Genomic DNA, 24,153 nt, shown 5'->3' on the forward strand with positions numbered 1-24,153 from the left:
TCCAGTGACACTTAGGGAAAATTAAATGGAAGGGGCAGAAATTGAAGACAATGAAATTACAGGCGACTCTTGAACAATGGGAGGTGAGAAGCACTGACTCCCACTTAGTGCAGTCGAAAATCCATGTATTCTTTTGACTCGCCTAAACCTTAACTACGAATAGCCTACTGTTGACCAGAAGCTTTACTGACAACATAGTCGATAAATAATTTTGTATGTTATTCATATCATATGCTATATTCTAATAAAGCCAGAAACAAGAAAACATCATTATAAAAATCATAAGAAAGAAAAAACACATTTAAAGTACTGTACTTTGCCAGAAAAATCTCCATCTAAGTGGACCTGTGCAGTTTAAACCCATTTAGATCAAGAGCCACCTGTAGTTAGAAACTCCCTTACAAGTCTAGATAGAGAACACACAGCTCTAGCCAACTCACAACACAGGGAATGAAGAACAAAGAGTCATGCAAAAGCCATTCAAAGGTGGAATCAACAGGACTTGGTGACTGACTGGAAGTCAGAAGTGGAAAGAAGAGGTTAAGAATGACTGTGGTGTGGGGGGGGCCTGCACGGCTCAGTTGGTCAAGCATTTGCATTTGGCTCAGGTTATGATCACAGGGTCCTGGAACTGAGTCCTGCATTGGACTCTCTGCATAGCAGGGAGTCATCTTCTCCCTCTGCCCTTCCCCACACTTGTATACGCACATGAGTGCTCCATCTTTCTCTAATAAATAAATTAAATCTTAAAAAAAAAAAAAAAAAAAAAAGAGGATCTCTGGGTGGCTCAGTGGTTTAGTGCCTGCCTTCAGCCCAGGGTATGATCCTGGAGTCCTGGGATTGAGTCCCACATCAGGCTCCCTGCATGGAGCCTGCCTCTCCCCTCTGCCTGTGTCTCTCTGCCAACCCCCTCTGTCTCTCATGAATAAATAAATAAAATCTTAAAAAAAAAAAAAGTGTTTTATGGGTATGGCACTTAAACTGGATATGTTGTTATTAAGACTAAAGGTAGAAGAAAAGGTTTTCAGGCAAAAAAAAAAATTTTTTTAAAGAAATAATGAAAGAAACATTTGCCATTTAACGTGTTCAGTTGCAAATAAGGACCCTTAATGAGGGAAGCTAAAATTCAAATATAGATTTTAAAGGTTCAAGGTGCATACTACAATAGTATCTATCCAAATTTTGTGTTAGTGAATGGACTACGATTAGATGTCTCATGCCCAAAAAGGTCAGACATGAGGTAGAGAAAAGGCAGAGATGAGAGTTCCAGAAAATATCTTCCTTTATGACAAACTTTAAATATAAGTGTTTAATCTACCTACATTAAATAATGCCCCACTTTTGAAAAGGTCAAACTTTCTAGCTGCCTTGTCCTTTTTTAAAAAAAAAGTGAGTGTCATAGGAGCCAACTTGAGGAGCTTTCTAAAGGTCAAATCTGGGATAATGTGAGCAACAAAATAAATGATAGTAAAGGATCATAACCTACAGAGTAAAATAAATTTCCACGAACCTAAAGTGTTATAAATAATTGAATAAATAAATAAATGAAGACAGGGTCGGGAGGGGAATAGCTTTTTCTTACAGAATTCTAATTAATCAATGTAGAAAGAATGAAAGAAAAAGAAAACCACCTTTTGGCAGTCAACCTATTAATAACAGCGGCAGGCAAAATCATGAGGGTATTTGCAGACTAAATTACAAAGCAGAAAACAGCAACTTTACAGTGGATAAACCTAGCAGACATCACCTTAACCGAGTGCTCAAGGTTAACATCACCAGCAGGGAGACACATCAATGTCATCTACTTCCTAAGAAAGTGCACGAAGAGGGACAGAGCACCACTTTTGGAGTATTCTTGCAAAAAAAAAAAAAAAAAAAAAATGCATGGACTGATTTTAATTTGAAGAAATTCAGACAAACCCAGAGTGAGGGACATTCTACAAACTAACCAGAGAGTACTTCAAAAGTGTCAAGGTCATGAAAGAAACTATCCTAAATTAGAGGAGGCTAGAGGGACATGTGACCCTAGATTGAATCCTGGATCAGAATAGGGATATTAGTAGGATGACAAGTGGAATTTGAAGTAAAGTCTATAAATTAGTTAATAGTATTGCATCAGTGTTAATTTCCTGGGTCTGGTAATTATATAAGACATTTACATTTGGGGAAGCTCTGGGTAAAAAGCATTCTTCATACTATTTTACTTGGCTAAGTCCATTACCACAAAGCATCAGATAAATGAGGCATAGTTTTCTATCCTTAAAACCTAAAAACTTGGGGCATCTGGCTGGTTCAGTTGGTTAAGCGTCTGCCTTCAACTCAGGTCATGGTCTCAGGAGTCCTGGGATGGAGCCCTGTGTTGGGCTCTTTGTTCACCCTGGGGATTCTGTGTCTCCCCCTCTGTGCGCTCTCTCTTAAAAATAAATAAATGAAAAATCTTTTCTTTTCTTTCTTTCTTTTTTTTTTTTGAAAAATCTTTTCTAAAAAAGTTAAAAACATATACTGAAAAAAACCTAAAACCTTCATACTTTTTTTTTTTAAAGATTTTATTTATTTATTCATGAGAGACACACACAGAGAGAGAGAGAGAGAGAGAGGTAGAGACACAGGCAGAGGGAGAAGCAGGCTCCACGCGGGGAGCCCGATGCAGGACTCAATTCCAGGTCTCCAGGATCACACCCTGGGGCTGAAGGCAGCGCTAAACCACTGAGCAAACCGGGCTGCCCAAAAACCTTCATATTTAATACGAAAACTCTTCATACCATATTTGTAATTTAAGATCAAAATTATTTCAAAATGAGAAAGGTTAATTTTTAAAAAACAAGGGGTGCCTGGCTGGCTGTCAGTGGAGCACGTGATTCTTGATCTCAGGGCCATGAGTTTGAGCCCCATGTTGGGCAATAGATTTACTTAAAAAAATAAAAATTAAAATAAACTTAAAAAAAAAAAAAAGCAAACTGAATGGAAAATGACACCTGAATAGTGAAGAAAAGTTTCCCAAAAAGCATATATCTAATTATTCAGGAAAGGAATGGGACCACTCCATGTTCCCCTCATCCAACAGAATGCATGACAATTAATTAAGTAAATATAGCAAAGACATAGTGGCAAAAGCACTGAGAAATGACAGCTGAAAAGAGAAAATATCATAAAAAGGCTAGCTGGTGGAGCTGAACACAATTCTGCAGCCCCTATGCTAGCTGTATATGCACCAGTGCCAACTTGCTAACATGCTAACTAAACTGATATTGGGCAGGGAATCCACCCAAGCATAGGCTAGATGACGTTGGACAAGTAACTCTTTCCCTTTGAGTCTCATCTGCAATGAAGATGGCTCCATTCATATCTTAGGGTTGCTGTAATACAAAAATAATGTATGCAAAAGCGCAAAGAACTAGGCTTCTCATGTCATAGACCTTCAGGAAAGGGTTTGTACTAATGATTCTAATTTAGAATAAGAAATGGTTAAATCATATCCCAGAGTTTAAGAAAGTAGGAAAACATGTAATTCATCTTAAATAAATTTCTATGAAAAAGATTAAAATGAAAGCCACAGGGGTATACTTCAATTAGCTGGGAAAACCAGTACTGTGAAATATCTCACATCCCAAGTATCAGATAAATGAGGTATAGTTTTCCATCCTTAAAACCATTTTGGATCTTCAACACAACTAGAGGTAGCTGAACATCTGAAACACAATTCATTATGAAACTTACTGATACTCTTTTGTACTTTACCCAGAGAGCCTCACTACATTATGTCACTGGATGCTAATTAGCATTAAGCACTTTTCTACATCTATCAAGATCTATCACACAAGACATCATAATAAGAATACTGATGTCTTGGTGAAATTATAGATGATTTCTTATTTTTTCTACTTCCTAAATTTTATGTAAGATAGTAATACTAAATCATAAAATGAATAACTTACAAATGAAACACACTACAATCAAGTTCTTGGCGAAGCATAGTTTAAACCTACACTTCTCTTAACATATTCACATTAACTTGGTTGTAAAGTGAAGTCAGTATACCAGATGATTAATGCTGTGTGCCTACTTGATCATTTCCTTGGGTTTAATGGTGATGACAAGAAAAGCACTTACCTCTACACTATTTGCAATGTAACGGTTGTCACCTTCCACTTTGACAGAGAAGTCATAATAACCACTGGAAAATTTGACATTCATGAAGTTTAGTTCAAAAACATCCCTGTTAAAAAGGACAGCACGGTTAGCAAGAACTCATGTAGGTAAGTCATGAATGTAACAAATGGGCTACACATGTCCATCCTTGAGACAGTCCCAGGCTATGCCACATAGTCACTTTTCAACTCTCCACCCAGGTGGGCAACCTCCTGCTCAACCACAGATTACGGTGTGGGTAAAACTTTAGAGAGATCTGAAGGACCTCCTCTTTCAAGTCTCTAAAGTCTTTTCTCCTTTGTTTTCTTCTCTCAGCTCCTAAAATCCCACCTCCCCCTGGTAGACTTCCATAATTAAATGCTTAACAGTCTACAGTATGATCCCTATTATGTTTAAAAAAAAAGAGAGAGAGTAGAAATGTTCAAAAAGGTCGATGTAGAGCAGTATAATTGTAGGTAATTTTTTGTATTATTCCTAGTTTCCTGTGTTTTGTGAATTTCCTAAAAATGTCATATCTTACTTTTATAAAAATATCAATAACTTTTATTTTAAAGGAGAGAAAAGGTAGAGAATTAATTCTAAGTACATAGCAAAATCCCAAATGTCTTCTACCATTCCACTCATTGTTCCTAAAGATGATTTTGCTTTTTATTTGCACATACTGCCTGTGTATCTTTATCATTGTCTAGGAAATGCATATTCTCAGGGCATCTGGCTGGCTCAATCAGTAGAACATGAGACTCTGGAGCTCATAGCCTGGAGTTCAAGCCCCATGTTGCACCTAGAGCTTACTTTATAAAATAAAGAAAAAAGAAAGAAATGTATATTCTCTCTAAAACTCAGAGTTCCTGGTCTCATTAGCTTACCAATTTAACACTTAACAAAGTCTCATATAAAAATTGATCCTTAATTCTTCTAAAATTTATATAATAATACACAACCATTAAAAATAAGACTGAAGGGAGCCTGGATTAAGCATCTGCCTTAGGCTCAGGTTTTGATCCTGGGGTAATGGGATCAAGCTCCACTGACATCAGGCTCTCTCTCTGCCCTCCCTTCCCCTCCTGGCCCTGCTTGTGCTTGCTCACTTTTTTCTCTCATGCTCTCTCTCAAATAAATAAATAAAAATCTTAAAAAAATGAAAAAAAGACCTCCTATTTAATCCTATGGGGGAAATATTCATGACATTTTATAGACATAATTCTAATTCAATCAAAATATATTTATTTGCATAGAACAAAGGCTGACATAAAAGATAACAAAATATAAACAGAAGTTATCTCTAGGTGGTGGAGTTATGGGTGATTCATATTTTATTTTTTGGGTTTCTCTATAGTTTTGTATTTTTTCCACAATAAACATGGACTACTCATACATCAGAAGAATACAGTTTTAAATTTAAAACTGGCTACTTACATCACCATGACAAGACAGAGACAACTAGAAATAGATAGGGAAGGTAACAGTAAAACTAAAAATTCTTTTAGTTTTATTGTTTTTAAGTTTATTATTTTTTTAGTCATCTCTACACCCAACATTGGGCTTGAACTCATGACCCTGAAATCAAGACTAAGCCAGCCAGAGGCCTCTTTCAGCTTTTTAAAAATCCTTTTCTTGGGCAGCCCAGGTGGCTCAGAGGTTTAGCGCTGCCTTCAGCCCAGGGCGTGATCCTGGAGACCCGGGATCGAGTCCCACATCAGGCTCCTTGCATGGAGCCTGCTTCTCCTTCTGCCTGTGTCTCTGCCTCTCTCTCTCCTCTCTGTGTATTCTCATAAATAAATAAATAAAAATCTTTAAAAAAAATCCTTTTCTTATATAACTATAGAATTTTGATATTAGTAAGTCAAATTTACCTAACCAAAGTTTAGGTAAATTTGGTTTGGGTATATTTCATAATGCCCATATTAATTTGGGTTATATTAATTTGCTGAAGGCAAAACAAGTCTATTGGCACCCTTCAAAAATAAGCTCAAGGCAGCCCGGGTGGCTTAGCGGTTTAGCGCCACCTTCAGCCCAGGGCCTGATCCTGGAGACCTGGGATGGAGTACCACATCAGGCTCCCTGAATGGAGCCTGCTTCTCCCTCTGCCTGTCTCTCTCTCTCTCTCTCTTTCTCTCTCTGTGTCTCTTATGAATAAATGAATAAATAAATGAATTAAATCTTTAAAAAAAATTAAAATAAGCTCAAGACTTACCCTACAGGGGTAAAAGACGTCTTCTGGAGGACAGTGGCTCTGGAAGCAACAGATTTAGCATGTTCTAGTTTAACAGTGGCCTGAGTCAGAGGCTGAGATAGAACATTGGTGACCTGCAACTAGAAATAAAATTTAAAATTATCTGTAGGAACAAACGCTGAAGGAGTACAAAATTTTGTTTCTGGGGTGCTTTATCCACAGGGAGCCAGCCAGCTCTGCAGGGGAAGAAACACCTTATTTCAGGACATCGTCACTGGTTTTGGCTTAAGATCTCTCAGGAATCAGACACAAAATACTGGGATAGATTATAGAACGTTAGAGGTAGGAAGGACCTTAAAGATGATCTTGTCCAACAGTTATTCTTCAGATGAGGATGGGCCCTTTAATATACATCCTCCTTTATCAATCATCTGAGAGAGATGGCATAATCTCTACAGATGAAGAAACTGAGGTCACATGGTCAGTTAAGTAGTTGGTCTAGGACTCAAACTCCAGCCTATCTAGCTACAAAGCAAATACTTCTACTTTGCTCTCTTAGCTGCCCTCTTCAGACTCACAGTGAACTATGTTAATCAGGTTATTTCCCACCCCAGCCTTTGCCGATAGGGTATGACTGTAAGCAAGGAGAGGAGAGGCAATAGCACTTTTTCAGGAGAATATCTGAAGAGGCCATCAAAATAGAACTGATGGAACTGTCTTCTGTGGAACCCCAATGTTTAGACATAAATAAAATGCTAATTTCTTATGAAGGTGTTAGCTTCATAAGATTCCAAACAACGGCAACAAATGACCCACTTGAGATGAAAACTCTATGTGTATTTAAGATCTGTACATTTCGGGCAGCCCCGGTGGTGCAGCAGTTTAGCGCCGCCTGCAGCCCAGGGCATGATCCTGGAGACCCTGGATTGAGTCCCACGTCAGGCTCTCTGTATGATGCCTGCTTCTCCCTCTGCCTGTGTCTCTGCCTCTCTCTCTCTCTGTCTCTATGAATAAATAAATAAAATCTTAAAAAAAAAAAAAGATCTATACATTTCTTCTTTCCAGAGAGTCACCATAAAAAAGCAGTCTCTGCTTCCTGCTGAGTGAGCGGGAGGTATGTGCTACGAAAAGGCAGAAAGAAATACTGCCAACAGCAGGAGAAAGAGACCTGGTGTTAACAACTGTAAGCACAGAATTACTAGGGAATTTGAAAAGTGGTCTTGAAACAACATATTTAGAAAGTTCTGGTACTGGAAAATGCCTTTTAAAAGCAAGACTATTTATACATCTGGTGTTATGACCCTGGAAATACAATTTTCTGGCATTTAATTTCTTGCAAGCCTTACAATAAAAAGAATCTCCTAGAAAAAAAACCTTTTTCAAAGATAGATTTGAAGGGTTCTGTGACCAGTTCAGCCAGGGGTCATATCCCCAGTTCTAGGCTATGGGAAATGAGCCTTGCTCTACATTTAATGGGGAAGTCCTCAGAGGGTTACAATCAGGTTTCCACCAGCCCTTAGATTTCTTAAAGCCTCAAACTGGAAACCGCGATCAGAGCCGCCCAGTTTCAACAGGGACTTCCAAAAAAAGAATTAAAAAAAACAAAACAAAACAAAACAGGGACTTACCCGAAGGATAGCCTGTTCGTGAGTGTTGGAAGGAGTCCCTTCAGGCACAACTACAACTGGCACGTGATAGCGATTCTGAGAGAGCGCAGCTGCAGCTGAGGCCACACTGAAGGCTTCTGAGAGTGATTCAAAGTTCTTCTTGCTGAAGATTGCATTCATTAGTTGGATGACCTGATCCTAAAAGAAAAGGGAAATGAAGCTTGAGATTCTCCTCTGGTAGGAAGACAGGAGAGCCACCCCTCACTCCCCACTAGCTCAAGTCATTCCTTATCTGTTTCTTGGTGTTCGCATGGAGGATCTTTTCGCCATAAATCTGAATTGGTAGAGGGGGTGAAAACCAAATATTCTGCATTTAAGATTAAAATCTGGACTTCGTTATTTTTTCCATCCTCTAGTTCAAACTGAAATTCACACATTTATCTGTCAACAGTTTATTGAATGCTTCCTGTACCAATACAAGGTACTTTTGGAGGACTACTGAGATATAAAAGTGTATCACAAAATACATACAACAGTAACCTTATGTCCCAGGTTACTCTATATGCCACACACTGTGACAGGTGCTTTACACACATGAACTCAAATCTTGACAAAAACCTGGAAAAGATTGATATAATCAATGTTTTCCAAATGAGGAAACTGAGGTTAAAAGGTTAAGGAACTCCCACAAGTTATAACGGGGGGAAAAAAACAAGATAAAAATTCACACATATATTTATTTGTCTCCAAAGTCTTTCCAGAATAAATCTTATTCTTTCCAGATTCCTCTTACCCTCCCAGCTAAGCTAACTTCCCTCCCAACCCTTCTTCGAGCAGTATATTGGGGCTGAGTTTGAATTCAGAAGACCAAACCTTATAGAAAAAAACGTGCATTAGAAAGAAACTAAAATAACTTTCTGTTAAGAACTAACGGGCTGTTTAGAGGAGAAAACTAAAAGCAGTTTTTTAAAAAAGTGGAACCTAAAAGGCATTATTAAAATTCTGGAGGTTGTTTGCTTAAGAGGAAACATTTTCCACTTCAATCAGTTTTGTTTTTTTAAAATTCCCAATCTAACAAAAGAGCTCTCTTGTTCCCGACGGTGTTATTCACAGCCGACATGAAATAATTTTCTTTAATTGTACCAATTACATTTTTCCATCACTTAGGCTGTTGACACGTTAAAATGGGTGACTGTTCACTAGAATGGTTATGTCAAAAGCAGTGACAGCAAAATTACACCAGCCAAATACCTGGTTAGTAGAAGCTTGGGAATAAAGCAAGAAAAAGTTTAAGTTGTGTATTAGAATATTGCAAATTCATCTACTGTGCTACTTATAGGAAAGTTCCTAAATGATTTTTGCCCTAAGACCCACATTATTGTGCTTTCACTCATAACAGAAATTAAGAGAGTATGGTATCTCCAGATCTTCTACATTTAGGATGAACCAAAGACAACAGAAGAATGCTAATACATGAATATATTATAAGGTCATATCCTCTAGAGAAAAATCTAATATTAATTCAAATTACCCAAGACAGATAATTGTTTACTATTTACTTGAAGAAACGCAGCACAGAACTCAAAATGCATAAAAGAAATGAAAGTGTTTTTTTTTTTTTAAGATTTATTTATTTATTCATGAGAGACACAGAGAGAGAGAGGCACAGACACAGGCAGAGGGAGAAACAGGCTCCATGCAGGGAGCCCAATGTGGGACTCAATCCTGGAACCCCAGGATCATGCCTTGAGCCGAAGACAGAGGCTTAACTGCTGAGCCACCCAGGCATCCCTAAATCTCTCCTAAAATCAAAGCAACAGCAGCTTGTATCTTAAATCCTTTAGCTCAAGGGTTGGTAACCTCATAAACAAGGGGTACAAAGAGGGTCCGACTTAAAAAGACTTCCCACACACATTCCAACCAGAGGTTCTTTCAGGTTAACAAGCTCTTCTTAGGGGGAAAAGAAAAAAGAAAAGATAAAAAAGAATTAACTCTTGAGAGATGTCTAGTAGACACACATGCCTCTCAGAGAACTATGTCAATCAGAAAAGATTAACTAAGATTTAGTCATTGCCAAGGATGAGGTGGAAGGGAGGCGAGCAGGTAGTTTGAAGTGCAGGGCACTTCTCAAGAGAAGGAGGGTTTGCATGGGCCACCAACATGGAAATCATTCAAGAGACAAGCAGTAAAGAGTACCAGGAAGAAAAGAGAAGGGAAACAAAGTAATACATGTGGCCTTGTCACTCAGTAAAGAGTACCAGGAAGAAAACAGAAGGGAAACAAGAGTAATACATGTGGCCTTCTTGTCACCATCTCATGACATACCCTCCCCTACTTAAAGCAACAAGGCCTTCAGGTTTCACATCTGAGAATGGTTAGGTACCTCCTTAATGGATGGCTCAGTCCCCACGTGGTCCATGAGCTTGTAGGTGGCAGCCACAAATAATGCTGTTGTTTCCAGTCCTTCTTCAAACTGGAGATACACACCTCCCAGTTCATCGAGGCGAGCAACAAGATCCTGTTACAACAAAGTCAAGTGATAACAGAAATGAGATATGTAAACCACTGTACCCTATGCAGACAGTTCTAAGAAATCTCACTCTAAATCTGGAGAACCCCTCAGTCATTTAGCACTTTGTCAAATAAGATGCTGAGGCAGAGAATAAAATATATCACACAGGCATCTGAAGAAAACAGTATCTTCTGCAGCTCTGGGAGTGCTCCTTCCCTGACCCCTGGTACTGAAGCCTAAGGAGTCATGGCACTGAAGACCCCAGGCTGCAGGGCACCTAGGAAGCATCGTGACACAGATGGATTCCATGGCCATCCGTCTGGGTACAACCCACATAGCGGAACATTTCTCTTTCTTACTCAGTGTTCTAAAGGATGAAGAAACATACACTCCGCTGCTGGGTAACATGATAAAGCAGTGCATGTGCCTGTGCGGCACCCAATGAAGACACTGGGGGCGAGGGGACTGCCTGTCATTACTGACTATGCAGAGTCCATGAGGGTGGTCTCTGCATAGCAGTAGGTCCTGGGCAAAGGAAAGGATAAAGTAATCCTAAAAACACAGCGACCAAAAAAAAAAAACAAAAAACAAAAAAAGAACAAACAAACAAAAAAAACACAGCGACCACTTGCTGAGCACTTATTATGTATCAAGTACTTTAGAACCTCACCTGTTCCTACACCACCATACAAGGAATCAAGGCTCAGACACTAAATAATTTGCCTGAGATTACAAAGTAGTAAATAGCCAAAAAAATAATAATAATAATAATCTGACTTTCAGGTTAGGCCTAAAATCTGTGACTGTGAGCCTATACTAACAAAAGGCTAGGAAAGTAATTTGTTACCTAATTGGTGGTGTAACTATCCTACCCTAAAGAATATTCCCCAGGACATACTGCTCTGATACAAAGAATGTAATGTGCCATGGATATGAGAAGAAATTTAACTGGCCAAAATAAACCATGCATGTCTAACTGCAAGACTCTTCTAAAGGGTTTCAAAGACGGGAGCTGGGGAATTCATTTGGCAAAATAAATTCACACCTCAATCTCCTCCACGATGCTCCTCAAATCTGCCTGCTGGGACAGGTGGGATGCCGTCTGCAGAGCCTGGACCGTTCTGGAAGATAGAGAGTAGAGGTAACAGGCAAATGTCATCTCCTTTCATCTGCTCGCTCCTTCCTGTATTGGAACACTTTCAGGAATATCCCTCTCTTGTTCTTTTTTTTTTTTTTTAATATATTTTTTAATTTATTTATTCATGAGAGACAGAGAGAGAGAGAGAGAGAGAGAAGGCAGAGGCACAGGCAGAGGAAGAAGCAGGCTCCATGCAGGGAGCCCGACGTGGGACTTGATCCCGGGTCTCCAGGATCAGGCCCTGGGCTGAAGGCGGCGCTAAACTGCTGAGCCACCCGGGCTGCCCCGCCCTCTCTTGTTCTTTAGAAGTATGAGGCAGTCTCAGCCATTAAGGAGCTTAATTACAATCCAGGTGGAAAAGGCCATTGCATTGCAAAGATCCTGACAGCAAGAGGAGGCAGTCCAGGCACCCTGACCTGAAGTAAGTACTGTGAGCACAGAGAAGACAGGGAGCACACGTTCACGCTCCTCTGGAAACGTGTTTTGTTCCCGTGGCATCACACAGAGAACACTGAGTAAGACTTACTTAGGTTTAGAAGAGAGATGCTCTTCAGGAGAACAGAATCCCACTAAGCCGAGGCATACTACAGTACAAGGTACTGTGCTAGGCAGAACTCAGCTGCTTGTTCACTTTCTACTTTTCTTACTCTATGACCAAAGAAATACTATGCAAGCTACAAATACAGACTCTTGGGTAAGAACTTGGAGCAACTTTTCTGAAACCAGATTCGTGTGCTATAAACACTTGCTAATTGTTCAATGCTTGTGCTATCCTGGCCCTACTGAGAGACCTAAAAAAAAGCCACTCCTACCCATTCAGGTATGAAAGAAGATAAAAGGAATTTGGTCTTGAAACCAGAATTTATTCTCCTTCTTCTTTCCCTATCATTTATTTCTGATCATAAAAGCACGTATTTGTCAAAAAAATTTGTCATAAAAGCACATATTTGTCAAAAATTCAACACGTTACTAAAGAGCAAAGTTTAAATTCCTGGAACACCTACCCCTAAAATATAATTGTTATCCAACTTCTTATTAACATAATGTATATATCGTTCCATATGAGTACATATAAATGTACTTTACTCTTATTAACTGTGACGTAGTACCATATGGCTTAGATATACCACAATTTACTCACTGAATCTCCAGTGGATACACATTATGTCACACCAGGCCATGCTGTAGTGTAACAGACAAGCCTCATTCATTGCTCTATTTTTAAATTGAAGTAAAATTTACGGAAGAAAATTAACCATTTGAAAAGTGAACAATTCAGTGGTATTTAGTATGTATCTCACAACCTCTATGTGGTTCCAAAACGTTCCCATTAGTCCCTGTAGCCACTGAGCAGCTTCTTCCCTGCTTCCTGGCAAACCCCAATCTGCATCTGTGTCTGTGGATGTACCTATTTTGGATATTTCTTATAAATGGAATCATACACTATGTAACCTGTGTTTGGTTCCTTTCAGTTCACATCATGTTTTCAAGGTTCACTTATGCTATGGCATGTCTCAGTACTTCATTCTCTCTATGGCTTGCTCATGTAGTTTCATCCACTGATGAATATATTTTTTTTTGATGAATATTTTTCTATACGATAAACTTTGAAAGTAGAATGTGGTAGGTACGCACACCTAAGATTTTTTTTATTAGATTCTATTTTCTTAGTGCAGATAACTTGGAAAATATACATAGTACTTTTCCGGAGAAAGCAGAGGACCCCTGGTGGTTAAGCAACTGCTGCTTAATCCCAGAAAGGTCCCTTATTTCCCAAGAGGTGATCAGGCCTCCGTGTAAAACCATTTGTCCATCAGTCGACACGTGGGGGAGTGGAGAGAGAATTTGTCTGCTTTCGTTAAGATCATAACCATTTAGGTTCCCTCTATGGAAAACCAATCCTGCTAAGATGACAAGCTAGAAAACAGAGCAGTTACAGTTCGTGGGCAGGGAAGCTCCAAGCATTCAAAGACTCCTATGAGAGTCTAAAGGGTTTCAAAGACAGGAGCTGGGGAATTCACGGGATGCTTGTCGTTAAAATGCACCAGAGAAAATGAAGCCTGAATTTCCAAACAAGACAAAAATCCCACATCTGCCTGTGATAAATGCTGAGCCCAGAAAAGGCTGCTAAGATAGCCGAGAAAGAACTTTTCAATTAAGATATCATTTTTCTCTTTAGAACAAGTGAATGTCATGCTGGTAACAACTTCAGAAGTTTTTAAGAATGAAATTAATCCACTTAGCTTTTGAAAAGTTTTGTCACTGGCTTTAATTACTTATTCCCCAGTTGGCAATTTCTTTGCCTCTGGAGTACTTTATTCAAACACTAAGAAAGCCGATCTTGTCTTGCTAATATACAGCAGATGATTCAAAGAAATTGGGTTATGAGAGACCATAATGGCATCTTTTCAGATGGTTCATTCAAACCTACAAATTTTTTCTCCATTCTAGACAAGTTTATGGACATTCATATCCTAGAATAAGTCTACTTAAATGTAGAAGGCCCATTTAGAAGTCCTAATTTATATGAGATTTCCTTAAATAGGGCAAGTTGGTAGTAATGTCATACAAGGCATTCTGCTAGTTTGATCTTCACAATAACTCTAGGAGACAAATATCATTGTCCCTGTTTTACATATGAAAACATTGAGGTGTAAGGGGACTAAATAGCCTGTTTATGGTCATAGAGATATCAAATAGAAGGGTCTGGATTTGAACACAGTTCTATCCGATCCCAAGCATGTGCTCTTTCTACCTGCAAGCTTTCTACAAGAGAAAAGAAACATCAAAGTATAATTTCAGCCTCCATTAACTCTTTGTGGGGCACCTACCATGCACCACACTCTGTATCACAAATAAAGAAGCTTACAACCTAAAATAGAAATAACCACAGTACAACCAAGGAAATAGCTTCCTAAGAAAGGGACCTAGGAAGGAAGTGCTCTAGAGGAGGAATAGCTTTTGTTGCATGCCCACTAAGATCCACACACTGCACTCGGTTCTTCACATGCATTATCTCATTTAATTTAATCCTGACATTTGTTCTATGAGGTAAGGATTATGGGTCTCATTTTACAGATGCAGCTCAGGGAGGTTAATAACTAACCCAAGGTCACACAGCAAGGAAGGAATAGAGCTGGTGTTTAAATCTAGATTTAATTTACTCCAAAATGGATGTCCTTTCTTCATACTTTTTCCTATTCTGAGATTTTTGAGGGAGATATTTTGCTTGGACGGAAATGGAAACAATTTGCTGTAGAAGGTGGCATCAGATTGAGGCACTGACAGTGATATCATGACATGAGACTTGGGATCTCACTGGGGATCCTTGGGGATCTCCCCCAAGAGATTATGAGAGGGGATCAAAATAATATGACCTAAAACCAAAGGACCCCAGGACCAAGTACTGGGCCATGTGTACACAAAACATCAGCCCTGGGAAAAGTAGCCGCAAAGTCACTGATGACTGACCATGTGAAAATGATTAGGGTGTAAGTGGCAGAGAGAATGCAATGGGTTGTGAGCCCTGCCCTTAACAAAGCATCCAGTTAAGAAACCTGGGAAACAAGTGAACTATTTATTCTGCAACAGGGCATTGGTGTCACCAACCTCTTGCTCAACAACTAACAGGAGGTCAGGTGGCCTCTCCCCTCTTCAGAGGTTGCAACCAAATGGGGGACACAAAACAAAAAAATACATACACCATTTTAAATGAGGAGTTCCCGTGCTAAAGACAAAGAACAAAATATAGTATCACTTTTAAGGTTAGTCAACATCCTCAAGTCAGCTACAACATTTAAATTTATAACCAAGAGGAAAGTTGCTCAAGTTCCTTCCCTGTGAGGTGCTTCAAGCCTTTTGTGGAGTAGTCGAGTCTGATTCCTAGCATGCTCTCCCCTCTGAGCACCCACTTCTCCCACTGGATGCTGTCTCTCACAACTCCAGGGGACCCTGTAAGCCCTCCTCTGGTGCAGAGCCACCACTGCTAACAGCTCACCGTGCCCTGGCCAAGCCTCAATGGAAGATGCACATGGTGCACTGGTTTTACTTTCCCTCAGTCATCTCCCACCCTTGCTTCAGCCTCTCACCTCAAAAGCAATTCTGTCTTTATGGGGCAGTGTGTTTATGTTCTCAGTGTCTTGAGGAACACGGTGTCCGGGTGAGCCCATCAGGATGGGGACCTCACCTGCCTTGGTTCAACAGGGGGTCCACACTGCCTGGCAAAGCATACGGCACACAGCAGGCACCCAGAAAAAATTTGCTCAACTGGTGAACGAACTCTTTCAGGACAGTCTCTGACACAAATGAAGCTTGAGAAGCGCTCGGCATGATGACTTACGCTAACACAGTCTCTTCCTTGCTGAGGCGGGCAGTAAGGGCACTGAGCGCTTCTTGGGAAGCCAAGGGAAGGCCAAAGCCACTGAGGGCTGCCACGGCATGGTAGATCTGGGTAACAGATGAGTCTTCACTGACAGCCGCTAGAAGCAGATCTTTGGTTTCATTTGAAATAGAGATCTAAGAAAGGATTGGCAGACACAGGGTTTTAGGACAGGTGCCGGCAGTTTGTGGCAAACAACATGCAGAGTAACTGCCAAAGCCACCCCCCTCCCCGTCCCACTCAGGGGCACACGATCGTTCCCCCTCAACTTGTCAAACACCAGAATTCGGTGTCTGTAGGAATGGAATGCAACACCTTTGGAAAAATTCTGGCAAGTCACTTGTCTACTTATATGGCTCCCCTATGTTCAATAAAATGGATTTCCAGAAATCTGGTATGAGGGGTATTCTTCCTTTACTTTGAACATTTTTAAATGTTAAATGGAGATGGAAAAAAAAATTCAAGGCTTCCCAGAAAAGAGAAGCAACTCTAGGGAAAAGTTATGTAAAAGCCACGAAAAGTGAAAACTCAGGAAAAAAATAAACTCCATTTTCTTAAAAATAAAATAGTAAGAATGGAATTTCCACCCACACTAATGGATTCTCATTGTTAAAAAAAAAAAAAAAAAAGTTAATTTGATATGATTCTCCCTCTTTAAAGCTATACTTTATAGTTTAAAACAAATATACATGTAGAAGCTGGACTCACCTCACACCCTGAGAGGGCCTGGCTGGACTGGGCAGCGTAGAAAAGGGAGTCCACATTGCTGGGATCAAGATTTGATTTAATGAAGGCGCACGCTTTCTAAGTAGGGATAGAAAGTCAGTGATCAGTGGTGATATACACAGAGACTGGGAAAGTGTACATGCTTTTTGATGATAAAATTCTAAGCAATCTATGATGGCTTAAAGTATGAGCTACACAAGATTTCATGTTTTAAGCAGACATTTTCCATAGAACACTATATTACACAAAATTGCTGAGTTCATGCCAAGAGCAACAAACCTCAAATACTTCAGTCCTGAACCCTAGGAAAAAAGGAAAGAAATTACTCCCATTGACCACCTGCTCTGGCCATAACCTGTGCTAGGTGTTTATGATGCTCTTCCTTTTAATCAACGCTAAGGACCCTGTGGTAGATATTATCATTCCCATTCAACAGAAAAAGAAATGGAGGCTAGAAGTAGTTAAGTTACCTGGTGAAGGTGACAAATCTACATAACAGTAGTGTCTTCTCTGATTCTAATTGCACTGGGGTCTCCACTGAAGATGTGTCTCCCCAACACACCTAAAATAAGCCTGAAATCTATTTCTTGATCTGGACTTTCCAGCTCATGTATAGATAGTCATCACCATGTACCCAACTACCTCAAGCAGAAACCTAGGAATCATTCTGAACTTTTCCTTTACCTTACAGACCTAGTGAACTTATTTCCCTTCTTGTTTTTCAAACCCAATCCCCACCCCCTGGCTTCTCTCAGTGCCTTATTTCTCACTTAGATTGATACAATCACCTCCTAACTGGTCTCAAGCCACAGAGTCCATTCTGCATACTGACTACTCAAGGGTGATCTTTACAAAATACAAAAGCAACCATGTTTCTTTGCTATCAAAACCCTTGGGTAGTTTCTTATTATTCTCAGAACAAGATCCCAGTTTCTGATAGAGCATAAAATGCCCTCATGAGTGACATTTACTTCAGTGCCAGCTTTATCACACCACCTCCAACTCCCAAATCTTACTCTCCATCATCCTGTAGCAACACAAAAACACCATGATCTCATCTTGGTATATATGTGATCCTACTATTCCCGATGCGAAGAGCATCCTTCCCTTGTCCTTCCTGTCTGCCCAACCAGCTCCTATCTTTATCTCTGCTCAGATGTCACTTCTCCCAAAAAGCCTTCACTGACATTCATCCCAGATTAGGCCAGGAGTCTTCCCTCCAGAGTGCTCCCCCAAAGTGCTTACAATACTGTACTAACTACAGTGGAGCCAGGCTGCTTGGGTTTGAATTCCAGCTCCCCCAGTGACCAGTTACCTAAGAGCAAAGACTCTGATGAACTTCAGTCACAGTGCCTGTCACAAAGTAGGCACATAATAAAACCCATGCTATTCTTACTGTAACAAACCCCGAGAAATATTACTTAACTGTTATATCACTAAATATTTTGATTGAGGTGACATAAAATTCAGCTATTCAAAATTAAATGGCACTAAAACAGTTAAAAGTAGGTGCTTCTGAAGAGGATAGGGTGTAGGGCAAGGTGGGCCACAAAACGGGTTGCTACTTCCCACTAACAGCTGTGCTGTGTTATCTGATATTTTTCTGTGCACATGTGCTACTTTAACCAAAAATCTATTTTTTAATTTTATGAATAAAATTTAAGTAAGTCTCAAAACGTAAATGAAACTCAAAATGAGTTTCTTTTTTATAAATTTTTTTTTTTTTAATTTTTATTTATTTATGATAGTCACAGAGAGAGAGAGAGAGAGGCAGAGACACAGGCAGAGGGAGAAGCAGGCTCCATGCACTGGGAGCCCGATGTGGGATTCGATCCCAGGTCTCCAGGATCGCGCCCTGGGCCAAAGGCAGGCGCCAAACCGCTGCGCCACCCAGGGATCCCCTCAAAATGAGTTTCAACCAGAAGTTCAAAAGAGACCAAACAAAGAAATACTTCATACTGAACAAATTAGGGATCTGAAAAAAACAATCTAGTCAAGAAATCCCTTTGCAGAATGCGGGTAAGCATAAGACGTGCTTTGTCGCCATCTGGTGCTTTAACAATAGAACGACAGCATCCAAGACCCCAAAATGAAGATTATGGTCCTCGCTACCACTTTTTGAGCACTTAAATGTAAGCGCTTTACATGCATTTCTCATTTTGCATTAGGTCCTCCTGTTATCTTAAGTTTACAGACAAGAACACTGAGGCATCAGAGAGGCAAAGTGACTTGTCCAAGGCCACTCAGCTCTTCGTGGAGGAGCTACAATTCAAACCCAGGCAGCCCAGCTCCAGTCTGAGCTGTACAACCTGTAATTTGTCCTAGAAGAAAACTAGCAACGTGCCAATTCTAATTCTTTGGACAGCCAAATCAAGGTAAACAATACCAGCCGTCAGTGGCTTCGAAGCTCCCAGTGACAACTTGGCTTTAACAGCGGCAGTGAAAGTGAGAGGAGGCCTTGGGAAACACACACCCTGGACTCTCAGTCAACCCACCCAGTGCTGGGCCTCCACTGGCCACTTCCAAGGGTTTGTTACTCTGACCTCAGCTGTCCTCATTCCAGACTCATCTTGCCAATTGAAGCCTGCAAATCACCCCCTAAATGTCCATTCCCTATCTGCTCCTCCCTAATTTTTCGTGCCCTATATTAATATTCCAATTATCTAAGCATCCTCTTGAGTGGAGAACATCAGTGCTTTTCTCTATCCATTCTTCCCTACAGTTCCCTGAACAGAATCAGGAGTTAAGAAAAGACAGCTCAATCTCTCTCCTCTGCCCTTACCCCTCCCTTATTTCCTCTATTAACGTCTCCCAACTCCTCTTAACTCCTCTCAGGCCACACTGTATTCTCACCAGACTTTGTAACAGCATTGTACTATCAAGGCATAATCCTGGCAAGAGCACCAGATCCTTTGTAACTGGGCCCACCTTTTTCATATGCACTTCACCCGACGCCTCTGCTCCAGCTGTCCTGGACAAGTGACTCCCCACCAACACCTTTAAGCCACCAGGCTTAGTAGGGGTTGTTCTCTCCATTTGGAAGCCCATCCACCTTGTCAGTTCAACTTCTCCCTCTCAACTGGTAACTCCTGACACAGTAACAAAACTTACCATGACACAGTTAACAAAACTCAATCAAGACTTCCTTTAAAATAAACTTTCCTTGATCTTTCTCCCCACCTCACCTCCATCTACTACCTTCTTTCTCTTTCTACCAGCGAATCTCAGAATTGGAAAAGCCAAAGGATACTTTCTAATGCTCCCTCCCCCACCCCTGGATAGAACTGATCATTTCTTCATTCTGAAATATTCGCTCCCTTTGCTCCCAGGACTCCCCTATACTTGCCTAGCTCTTGTCCTACTCTCAGCTGCTCCTTAGTTTCATCCTTGTCTACCTGATGGTTCAACCCTAGAGTTTATCAACTCCTGGGCCCACTTCTCAACCCTCCTCTCTCTCCCCGAGCCATTTCATTCACACCGATGGCTTCATCCAGAGCCTCTATGCAGACAGTCTCAGATCTGTAGCCCCAGCCCCAATTTCTCTCAATCAATGGCTGCTTACATGACACAAAGGCACTTCAAGCTCACCATGTTTAAGACCAAATTCATGATCTTGCCTAAGCAAACGTAATTCTCTTTCTGTGTTCCTGTCTTATTGAATGGCCCAACCATCCACCCGTGCAGCAAAAGCTGGAAGTCTTTTGTATGCCTCCTGTGTTTAGTCCTGCCCCAAATTCCCCTGCCAATCTGTCCTCTACAGAACAGGAAAGAAACCTTTCAAAAATGAAAATGGATCCTAATACTTGCTACTTAAAATCAACCATTCTTCAGAGAAAAAGCAAACATTTTCCTGTCGCTGCCAAGGCACTGAGACTTAGCCCCCACCTTCCTCTCTGGCTCCAGTCCTCTCTCTCTTATTGTCTGCTCAACATGCAGCCCATCCCCTCTCAGTCTCTCAAATGTAACCTGCTTCCTACCCGCACAGGAACCTTGCACCTGCCATTCCCTCTGCCTGAAGTTCCTTCCCTTTCCTGTCTTCCAGTTAACTCTTACTTTCCTTTTAGAATTCAGATCAATCACACCTTCCTTCACTTATTTTTTAAAACCTTTAAAAAGGTTCTATTTATTCATTCATGAGAGAGAGAGAGGCAGAGATACACAGGCAGAGGAAGAAGCAGGCTCCATGCAAGGAACCTGATGCGGGACCCAACCCTGGACCCCAGGATCACACCATGAGCCGAAGGCAGACGCCAAACCACTAAGCCACCCAGGCATCCCTCTTTCTTCACTTAATAAACAGCTATTGAGTGCCTACCACATGCCAGGTGCTACTCTAGGCACTGGAGCTGCATGACAAATAAAACGAACAAAGTCCCTGCCCTCAAGAAGCTATAATTTAGGAAGATATAGAGTGAGATTTAAATTCAGAGATTTCCTTGGGAAAGCCTTCCCTGAACCAGGTCAAAGTCCCCTATTTATAATACCATAACTCACCTTCATAAAACTTACCATTGTTAAAATTATTCATATATCTATCTGATTATATAACTAATGCCCATCTCCACTATTAGAGTATACATTCCAAGAGGGCAGAGGTTCTCTCTCACTGTTCAACACTGAATCCCCAGTGCCTAACACACAGCAGAAACTCACTAAGTATCTGTTGAATGACTGACTAAATCGTGCAGCAGCCAGTACAAATAGCAACCACTCTGCACAAGGTAGGGTCTTACAGAAAGCTTTCTCAGCAGAGAGAGTGAGCAAGCTGCTCCCTCTACTGGACTCACACACCACACATCTGGGACTTTCTACACACTAGGTATCCCTTTGTACTCAACACCTGGTCTCACTATCAGGGTACCTGTCTTTCACTAGAGAATGAGCTGTTGTATTCTCTGCACTTAGTATAAACCTTGGCACATAGCAGATGCTCCATAAATAACTGCTGCCTGAAGGAATGTCTGACTGTCTGCTATGCCTAGCAACTAGCTGAGTACTCGGCTCTCAGCAAAGACTCACCACTTTTGAATGGTACAAATATACTGACCTTCAAAAGCACTTACCATGTACCAGACACTGAGCTAAGCACTTTATATTTACTATCTCCCTTAATCCCCATAACAACCCTGTAAGATAGTCATCACTATTCCCTTTTACAGACGGGAAAGTGTGTGATTGTCTGACAACCTATACACACTGCCTAGTGTTCATTGATTCCAGTCATTCAAATACTACATTACAATTTTTGCCATAGTATATATCCATCATATTTTTATATTTTCTTCATATTTACTTCATATTTTCATGACAATAAATATAAAACTCCTCCTCACTGTTCTTAAATCTTATAGAAATCTGAGCAATATCTATAAAATCACCATTCTCATTCCATACTCTGCTATACCTAGAACTGCTTTGTAGTCTCATATTCTCATTAAGCCCTATTCCTCTCAGTTTCACTGCTAAAATCTCCTGGGACAAAATAACCACAATCTCCCTTAAGGATCTTTGACATCAACCAGTTCGGTGCATCTAGGAGGACCAAAGGAGTTCTCTCTGCTCAGCTGAAAACAACAATGGAGCAGGGCACATCTCACCACATGGAAGTGGCAGTAACGGAGACTATCCTCAATAGATCTATTTAGCGTGCACATCTAATAAGGCAATTTGATAGCTTGAAACTTCCATACAACTCTTTTCCTTCCATTGCTTATAATACACACATCATACAATCACCACAGCACACTCCAAAAATGACTCAAAAAGTGAAGTATGTGATAAACTCATTTATTTTCTGATTAACAGACATTTTTGAGAGCTTCCATTTCTAATAAGCTAACATTTACAATTCATTCAACAATTATCTGTTGAACACTCTGTGTTTATTAGACATCAAGCAATAGGGATGTCACTTTGAGAAAAAATGTCAATGTACACTAACCCTACTACTATATAATAAAGCTAACTGAACACTAATACTTAGTACATAACTCGCTACAAGCCAGCACCATGCTAACTACCCTAACATACATCACCCATGAGCTGACTATTGCAATTATCTCTATCTTACAGATGAGAAAACAGACTCTGAAAGGTTCAGTAACTGCACAGGTCACTTGGTTGTTTAGTTCTGAAGTCAAGATCTTAAAGCCAAGCAGTCTGACTTTTTTTTTTTTTTCTTTAGCAGTCTGACTTTAGAGAATGTTTTATAAACATAAAGCCATAGCTGGCCCAATCATGCAATTACTCCAAATCATACTACACAGCAGTTGTCTGGATGGCTTCAATCTACATCTTAAGCCTTGACCAATGTCCCCTGAAACTCAGGACATCAGCAGAGAACACCTCTGGGGCTATGTGTTCAATCTAAATCCATATGGAACTCCAAATCATGAGACAGAAAAAGGTACCACTCTGGCTAACGGGAGAGCTGCTCAATCCTCCATGATCCTCTCTTAGACTGAATCGTACAATTCCACATAACTTTGAAAATGACCAGTAGATACCACTCTTCCTGCATTCTAATCTACCAAAATTCAACATTTACCTAATATCCCAATTTTACCTCCTGTACCTCACAATACAAAACCTCTACTAGTCAAGACTACTCCACTGTATCTCCCCATTTGGCCTCTCTCATCCCCAGGCATCCCCTTCTCTACAGATACTGCAGCCTTCTATACACTGCAGTATCTGCACTAAGCAATGTCTGAATTTGCCTGAGTAGATTACAAATAGTTTTAACATATTGATGATGATGAGATGATAACTACCACTTGAAGGGGCTTTTATGGGCCACTCACTTAGCATAATATGATTTCACTTCATCGTTAATAAAGATCCTTTGAGGAAGGCATCATAACTCCCCTTTCACAGAGAGGTAAAACCAGAATCAAAAACTTGGGCTAACTAGCCCCAATGCCTGCCCTCTTTCTTTTGAGTGGAACTAATTTTACCAGGAGGTACATTCACCTACAGGATTTATAACATGGGAATCACAAGGAAAAGTCTGTTTCCTCAATGCAGTCATGCACAGGAAGGAAATACTAGGCAGAAGCAAGAGACAGCTGTCAGGAAAAGAAACCTGAATGAGTGTGGACCTTATATAGCAGGGATTAGCAAACTTTCTGCCAAGGACCACAGAGTAAATATTTTAGGCTTTTTGGGCCAGATAGTCTCTTTAATAACTACTCAACTCTACTGCTAAAGTGAAAAGCAGCCATAGTCAATATATAAATGAGTGGGTGTGGCTGTGTTCCAATAAAACTTTATTTACAAAAACAGGCTTTAAGCCAGATTTGACTCTGGGGGCCATAGTCTGTCAAGACTTCTTTTATATGTATTCAGATGATGGCTGGCAGACATCACACAAATTACTTAACCTCTCAACTTCCATTTCCTCCTCTATTATAGAATAGTATTTCTGACTATATAGAATTAAGACAATTAGCTCAAGATAATATATCCAGT

General features: G+C 40.3%; 1 protein-coding gene across 5 annotated transcripts in view; it reads right to left on the reverse strand.

Annotated features, from left to right (window-relative positions):
- Positions 1-24,153, reverse strand: part of RPN2 (ribophorin II) — a 57,991-nt gene that overhangs the window by 25,392 nt on the left and 8,446 nt on the right. For all 5 annotated transcript variants that reach the window (XM_041732649.1, XM_041732651.1, XM_041732650.1 and 2 more), the window contains exons 3-9: positions 16,666-16,761; positions 15,919-16,094; positions 11,487-11,562; positions 10,313-10,447; positions 7,951-8,127; positions 6,344-6,462; positions 4,111-4,216 (exon numbers count right to left, since the gene is read on the reverse strand). In XM_041732649.1, coding sequence (XP_041588583.1) covers positions 4,111-4,216; positions 6,344-6,462; positions 7,951-8,127; positions 10,313-10,447; positions 11,487-11,562; positions 15,919-16,094; positions 16,666-16,761 — 885 coding nt within the window. The remainder of the gene's footprint in view (positions 1-4,110; positions 4,217-6,343; positions 6,463-7,950; positions 8,128-10,312; positions 10,448-11,486; positions 11,563-15,918; positions 16,095-16,665; positions 16,762-24,153) is intronic.

The sequence above is a fragment of the Vulpes lagopus genome, chromosome 18, assembly GCF_018345385.1.
Source record: "Vulpes lagopus strain Blue_001 chromosome 18, ASM1834538v1, whole genome shotgun sequence".
In the NCBI taxonomy this organism is placed as follows: domain Eukaryota; kingdom Metazoa; phylum Chordata; class Mammalia; order Carnivora; family Canidae; genus Vulpes; species Vulpes lagopus.